The following is an 8,110-nucleotide window of genomic DNA, read 5'->3' on the forward strand; positions in this document are numbered from 1 at the left end:
CATTTTATTTCATTCTCTTAAGTTATTTGCACTTTTTTGAGTATCAGACTTAAATTTAGTTTTGAGATCTGCGAAATCATTTTTGATAACACTTGAAACAAGATTGTACGGTTCCTGGGTCAACGGGATGCTTAAAATAATAGAGATTGATTGATTCACTCTATATTTACCACTCGCGTGTTACAATAGAATATGAGCGAAATAATGACGTGCTAATTGCTATGAACCGAATGAATACAATTTAACAGTCAAAGAGAGTGCCTACGTCTGGCTATGCTCTCGGGGTGTAACTCCCATGATTTAGCTAATCGATATGAAACAAATAACTGTATGTACAAGAGAGTGCCTGCGTCGGGCTATACTCTCGGGACATAACTACGATGATTTGGGAAATCGTCACACTTATAAGTGATCGAAATGTACAGCCATGGTATGTACAAACATAGGAAATCGTCATGCTTGTAAATGAGCAAAATGTGCGAGCCATGGCACGTACATAGGGATCATCACGCTTATAAGCTAAGAAAGCCTGAGTGAGCAAAATGTACAGCCTTGGCTCGTACATACTCCCCCAGGCAAAAAGTGCAAGATGAATATGTAGTGCTTTACAAGATGAATCCATTATATGCTTATCTTAAGCAAATGTTTAACAGTCTCTAAACTTATGTTAACACTTCTTATACTAATCCTCGGCACTAACTAACACTAAGAAATATCGGAGTCCGGTCCCTGACGCCACTGCGAAACCGGCTGCTGCTTCAGCTGATGCTACACCTAGCGTGATGATCCCTATGTACGTGCCAAGGCTCGCACAAAGATTGAGACTTGAATTTAGTTTTGAAATACAAGCTTATGATTATTTTTATAATTACAAATAAACCAAGAATTTTCTTCATCTACTTTTTGATTTAAAGATCAGGAAAAGGCAAAAAAAATAATGGAAGTCCAATTTATTCAATCACTGGTTTATTTGTTATAACAGTGAGAGAGAAGTAAAACACTTGTCAAGACTGAAATGGTTTTTTATTACATACAGGAATAAATTTTTAAAGTAACGCTTCTTATCTAAAGATTTGCCAAATCAAATTATCGCAGAGGTCAGCCAAGGCCCAAGGCTACGTTAGTAACCCCACAAGCTTCGACTTAGGTGGTCCGAGTTTTCTTTTTTTAACTGTGTAGCTTATACTCTCAAATTGATCTCTACTCGAGGACTCTTCAGCTCTTGCCTCTCACCTAGGAGTGTTTGACTGCTTGTATCTACTAGAATGGGATATAATATTATTCTGGTACTCTGTGCTGCTAATGAATTTATCTCCGTGATGTAAAATGGTATACGAAATAACGACAGACAATTTGTTTATTGTCACTGTTATGCTGACAAATGCCGACTGCGACAGATGAACTGACGAGTGACAGCTAATGGCGGTTATAGAAGAATGAAGTGGTAGACGAAAGCTGAAAAATTGACGTCGGCTTGATTGTACTAAGTGGATTTTCTAGATGATTCGTTAAATAAACTAAAAGGTGAAATTGATATAAAACTATCAAGGCAAAAATCCAACATGAATACAGATAAACTTTTAGCGACACTTATTGTTTTGGTAAGCACGACATTGTTTAATTCTATGCTTTGAATCGATTACAATTTGGACACGTATATGTAAACGATTTACAGTTTATAGCCAATTAATTAACAATTTCTCGCTGTTAATTATGCAAAACTTATGTTTCAGATATGCCACACTTTTTATAACCCAACTGATAGTGGAGCAGTACAAATTACTCAAAGTAATTTAGATATGGTTTTAGGTAAGGTTGCTGTTTTTAGTGTCTACTTATTTATTTAAAATTATGTAATTGTAATATACTTCTAATTGTATTTCAGCTTCAAATGAAATTGTTTTTATTAATTTTTATGCTGACTGGTGTAAGTTCAGCAATATGCTGATGCCTATATTTGATGATGCGGCGGACGAAGTTTCAAAAGCCGGCTATAATCCTGGACAAGTAGTTATGGGGAAAGTTGACTGTGACAAGGAACCTGCTGTAGCTACAAGATTTCATATTACCAAATACCCTACTTTAAAATTATTCCGAAATGGATTACCAGCTAAAAAAGAGTACAGAGGTATTTTATTGTACTCAAGAACCATAGAACTAATTTAACCACTTTAAGATTTTGCATTGTGTTATGTTAAAAGTCACAATTTGTAAGATGCCTAAAATTTATCTTAGAGTTAATTAAATAATATAAGAATTATTTTTGAACCCATAGTAAAATCATCTCTGTATTTAAAAATGTTAATATTAATGTTTAATCAATAGTTAAACTTTTTAAAACAAAATTGATTTGCTATAAATTGTTTTCTCAATGTAGTTCAAGCTAGAGGTATTGAATAATTTAGATGTTTATTTGCATATTGTAAATATTATTTTTAAAGGTAAAATATGGTTATTTCAGGTCAGAGATCTGTAGAAGCTTTTGCAGAATTTATTAAGAAGCAGCTAACTGATTCAGTTGTAACATTTAGTTCTTTAAAAGAGCTTCACAGCTTGGCAGAAGACAAGAGGCACATTATAGGGTACATGGACAGAAGGGACCAAAAGGAGTATGAAATATTGCGAAAGGTGGCTGCAACTTTGAAGGATGAGTGTATATTTCATGCTGGATTTGGAGATGCATCTCAACAAATGCATCCACCAGGTATGGAATATGTTTTTTATTTAAAATTATTGACTTATTTCAATCAATATAAGTTCTATAATACTAACTTTTTTAAATGATTGCTACTAAGTTGTTAAAGCATATAGGGCAGTTTTATTTCAAGCCAAAAAGTAAATGATTTGTGTTAGAAGACTTACTTGCCAATAAAAAAAGACTATCAACAAACAGATATATAACTGTATCTCTTTTTATGTTTTACTTTAATCTTGTACAGCCAAAAGAGTAATAATTGTTTTAATCTAAATATTTCTAATAGGCATTTCTTTGAAATAAGGTAAAATTATTAATAACTTGCTTTTCTATAATTTTTTCAATTTGAAATTTGCATAAATAAAGAAAAAATAAATGTAATAAATAATTTGACATTGAATTTTATAACTAAAACTAACAACACTTTCAAATTCATGACATAATATTTAATGTTTACCTTGAAAAATGATTTGTATTGTTGTAGGCATATACCAAACAAAAAACTTATTTACTGGTATAGACATATATAGTCTGCTGTTATATTTTATATATTTGTATCTAGCAAAAGTTTGTCAACATCTAAAAAAATGCTAATTATTTAACAAATACCTTTCACAAATTGTAGCAAGCATTATGTTACAAACATTATGTTTAATAAACTTTCATAGGACAACATTTAAAATCTGTAAAGACAATTAAAATCATAACATTGTTAAGTTATTTTTTATTTTGCTGAAATTATTTAATAATTGACTTTGACTTTATTATATATTTTAATTAAATCTCTTTTACTTTTGCTTTTATTTTTGATCTTTATATTAATATAAATTGTATGGTATTTAAATACCAAATGTAAGAATAATTACAGTACTCATAATAAATCTTCTTTAAATTATTTCGAACAATAGAATTATATAAATAATAATGCGTCAAAACTAAAATTGAATACGATGTTTAGTATGCTGATTTGTAAGAAACATTAAGCTTACAACTGGATAAAGATTCAAATGGAATATTTCCTTAAGACTAAGTTGACTTATAATGAACAACTTCAAGCATGTAATAAGATTTTTATCATGGCTTGAAATGTTAAAAAACTATTTTTATTTTCCAGGACAACCAATTGTTGTCTTCAGAACTGACAGGAAAACGTCTGCTGATCCCGATGAAACTTACACGGGATCTCTATTAGATTTTGATCAGCTGCATAGCTGGGTTCAGAAGAAATGCATACCATTAGTCCGAGAAATAACATTTGAAAATGCAGAAGAACTCACTGAAGAAGGGTTGCCATTCCTGATTCTGTTCTATCATCCTGATCATCCAGAGAGTATTAAGAAGTATAAGGAAGTTGTTTCATTGGAACTGGAGTCTGAGAAACGTATGTTAATAAAATAGAATTTCCAAAAAAAAACAATAATAATTATATAATTCAAATAAACCTGATATGTAGATTTGTGGATCTAAGAAATTCCGGTTTCCTTTCAATATTTCCCTTTAAGAAAGTGTATAATCTGTCAAAATTTAATTAGCCTATAAATAATATAGACACACAGTATGTTAACCTACCCATGAGCAATATTGATTATTTATTTATTTACAGGCAGTTTTATTAGTTTAAGTATTTTAAGTGTAAAGATTATTGCGCATGTTACAGAAAATGTCAACTTCCTGACTGCGGATGGAGTGAGGTTTGAGCATCCTCTGCATCACCTTGGCAAGTCAGTCGCTGACCTGCCTCTGATTGCCATCGATTCCTTCAGGCATATGTACCTGTTCCCCGATTACAAGGAGATGGACAAGCCTGGCAGGCTGAAGGAGTATTTGAAAGATTTGTATTCTGGAAAATTGCATAGGTAATTATTTTAATTACTGATTGGTCCGTGGTGATTGGTAGGTGTCCAATAATTCTTTTAAAATTGCAATTGCTATCAGGCAAATTCCAATTTATGAAGCAATCAAGTTTCATTAAAATTGTTTCAGTAGTTTTTGAGATATAGGTTTACGCTTCGCCGCATATAATATAGGGTGTCTAGTAAATAAATTATATAGTTAAAAACTTAGTTGTTTGTTACTTTAAGGTATTTGATTTTTTTATATATTAACAATTACATTAAAATTTACAGAGAATTCCACTACGGCCCGGAATCGCCCCAAGTGATTATGGTGAATAATGAAGTCAAGGTGACCACACCTCCTGAGTCTACCTTCAAAAAGTTAGCTCCGTCCAAAAACAGGTACACCCTACTCAGAGACGAATTATAATTCGATTTCATTTCTAACTTATTTATTTGAAATAATTTGTTTAATGTACAAAACGCAAAATGTTCTCATTTCGTGAATACACTTACTTTATTGCCTTCAAAGTGCTGTTTTGTTTATAAGAACCTAAAGTCCTTATTAAAAAAAATCTAATTATTTTTACCAATTCTCTCTTTTCATCAGAGCGTTAAGACTATTTGACAGATAGAGATGAGAGTGTTAAAAGTGCAATTAGATTTTTTGGTTTTTATGAATTAGTTCATAGCTTTTTATAGAATATTAAAAGTTTAGGTAGGAAAATCGAATAATTGCAATTTTTTAAAATAATTTCTCTAATAACTGTAAAGACATTCAAATACTAAATGTATTAAAAATTATGTTTGAGGGTCATTGAACTTAACACGTGTTTTTCCTTAAATTGTATAAAAAAATATATTTGGTATGACGACTTCCTATGGGTTATATGGCATTATTAAAGATATTCAGTGTATGATACCGTTGATACTATGCGACATGCGACCCGTTATCGAAAGGCTAACAAACTGGCCACTTGACCATTTTCATACAAATTCGATTAGCCTAAAAAAAATCACTCAAAATCAATATGGCCCAACTCTGTTAAATTCTTTTAAACTAGAGCTCGCTTTAACCACTTACCTAATAACCGGTTTTTCCTTAATAGTGAGTTTTGAATATGATAAAGTAACAATGGCGCGATGTACATGAAATAATATGACGAGTCTCATACATGAACTTCGAATGAACTTGGCCTATGTATACACTTAAATGTTCATACATCTGGGGATTGTTTAATTACATTAAATTAGTGAAATGTTAGTTTATTGCATTGTGTTAAATTGTATACAAATTATTAAAATAAAATCGTAGAAAATCTGCTTGTATTATTATGAATGAAATATGCAAAAAAATCCGCTAGGAAGTGATTATTTGATTCCTATAGTAAATATGTATTAAAATTTATTAATTTCTATAAATTTTACAAATATATATTTCAGGGAGTGAATAATTTTAATTATTATATTAACAGTGGTTTTGCATAATAATTTTAAATTTGCTTTTATGTCAATGCTCATTAAACTATATTTATTTCTTCATGTTTTATTATGCTTTATTTTATATCTGCCCGTTAGCTGTATTAGTTAAATCATTACTATATGTGAAAAGATTTGGAATGTTTTATAATTGCCTACGGCAATGTATCATTATAAAATAATATTAATTTTTCTACTTAAATTCCAAATACAAGGGCGTTACTTACAAATAAATTATCTGCTGAAAAGATATACTGCTAAGTCATCAAAAACAAACAAGATTATTTTTTAATTAAATCTGATTATATCTAATCTCTGTTTCATATAATCATTATATCAACTTTGATGGTTGCCGATTTCTAAACGGAATTAATCAATTGACACTATGCCAATTGTCATTATGAAATTCGGCGCCATTCCTCGAATTTGACAAAAAGATTTTGTATTTGGGAATTAAGTAAAAACAGTTAAACATTTTATTATATGTAAATAATTATACGAACTGTCATGTTTTTTAAAACTCGCAAATCAATTTACCCTCCAGTACACCAAGGAGAAATTATAATGTATAATTAAATATAATTATTATAAAATAGGCTTAAATATAGATTTAAATGTATTAAAAAATCTTTCAACGCACATTTTGTATTGCAACTGATGTTGTAAATGAGTTTGTACTTGCAAAGATAATTGCAAAACTTTAATTGGATCTAGTAGAAAAAACAGATACTGTTAGTGCTATTAATATACAAAAGACAGATTATATCAACAACGTTTTAGCATGCCACACTTTCGCATTTATAATATTAGTTTTCAAAAGGATTTTGTTTGTTTTATTTTCTCCATTTGAGTCACTTATTCTGTTATTTATCTTAGACAAGTTTCACTGCAAATTAACTCTATCATCTATAATTCGGTCTTCGTGTTGACAGATGAGTTTAGGTTAATAGTCAGAGACAAAACTGAGTGTGGTTATTTCCCTCCCTTGTCAAATTTCTATCACATTTTGGCGGAAGGTAGGTAGTGACTAGAAGATTAGAGATAACTTCATTCCGAAACTTCTCATTCCTATTTAAAACCTCCTTTGTTGAAACGTTTGACAGCCATTGCTACTTTTGACAGATGCGAGAGTTAACTTGCAATATCCTTAATTTTAGTATAAATAGGTTTTAATTGTTCTCGGGTTTGGTATACGATTTTAAATATATTTTCTTTGCGATATATCCACGAATAAAATATTGGTACTAATACTGATGTATTTTTAGTTCTAGTTTAGAGTTTTTATAAAAATACTTCTAATTACAAGTATTTTACAATTGTTTAAAAAAAGTCTGGCAATGGACACCTCGGTGAACCATGATTGCTGTTAACCAAACCGGTTAGTATTAGTTTATGATTAACGTGTGTGACAGTTAGATTCGGTTTTATCCCAGTGCAATGTACAATGCTCGCGAAAAAAGACACTATAACAATTATCTGCTTTAGTTAACATTAGAATTAGTACCAATGTCTTTTAATATTTCAGTTGTTTTCCAGTCTTCTCACTAGATTCTCAGGTATTCCAAAATGTATTAATCCGGGGTAAGAATTGTCAATTATACTCTATCTCCCTCATTTACAATAGCTATTGAATTGTCCTTGTATCGGTAAGACGTTACCATGGTAACCATTTTACACGGAATAAACATCGTTGCCATGGTAATAAATGAGCTCGAGGCGATGTTGTAGTTTAGTAGACTGTGGTTTAGAATGCGTTTTGGAATATGGAGACTTCGCGATAACCAAGTTTGTCAAAAACTTTTTTAGATTTTGACATACTCGAGCCAAGATTCTCAGTTCGCGCCATGTCTCGGCTCTAAATCTTACCTTAGTACTCAGAGTTGTTAATTATGAATAAACGGTCACTTAAGGCATTTAGTAACTTCAGTTCACCATAGTTCTATTCAGAAGCTAATAAAGGTCTATGTTCATTAATCGACCGTTGTATTAAATTGTCGACTCTGAGTACTGATTGAGTATATCCATATGTGTCAAAGCAATAGGTAATCAGTAAATTTAAATACAATGTGTAAATGATTGTACAAATTATATGTTTTGTGAA

At 30.7% G+C, this 8,110-nt stretch overlaps 1 protein-coding gene across 1 annotated transcript; it reads left to right on the forward strand.

Moving 5' to 3' along the window:
* Positions 1-1,404: 1,404 nt before the first annotated feature.
* LOC123710792 (endoplasmic reticulum resident protein 44) lies at positions 1,405-8,110 on the forward strand. Its single transcript, XM_045663003.1, has 7 exons — positions 1,405-1,601; positions 1,734-1,809; positions 1,886-2,128; positions 2,462-2,704; positions 3,810-4,076; positions 4,353-4,551; positions 4,822-8,110. Exons 1-7 carry the CDS (start codon positions 1,563-1,565, stop codon positions 4,958-4,960), a joined length of 1,206 nt encoding a protein of 401 aa, XP_045518959.1. The 5' UTR covers positions 1,405-1,562; the 3' UTR covers positions 4,961-8,110.

Source organism: Pieris brassicae, chromosome 6 (genome assembly GCF_905147105.1).
Source record: "Pieris brassicae chromosome 6, ilPieBrab1.1, whole genome shotgun sequence".
NCBI classification, from domain to species: domain Eukaryota; kingdom Metazoa; phylum Arthropoda; class Insecta; order Lepidoptera; family Pieridae; genus Pieris; species Pieris brassicae.

Excerpts from the sequence above, each read along its gene's own strand:
- LOC123710792 (XM_045663003.1), top strand. The coding sequence starts at position 1,563 with ATGAATACAGATAAACTTTTAGCGACACTTATTGTTTTG. Across the intron at positions 2,705-3,809 it reads TCAACAAATGCATCCACCAG|GACAACCAATTGTTGTCTTC; the intron begins GTATGGAATATG and ends TTTATTTTCCAG. Across the intron at positions 4,552-4,821 it reads TATTCTGGAAAATTGCATAG|AGAATTCCACTACGGCCCGG; the intron begins GTAATTATTTTA and ends TAAAATTTACAG.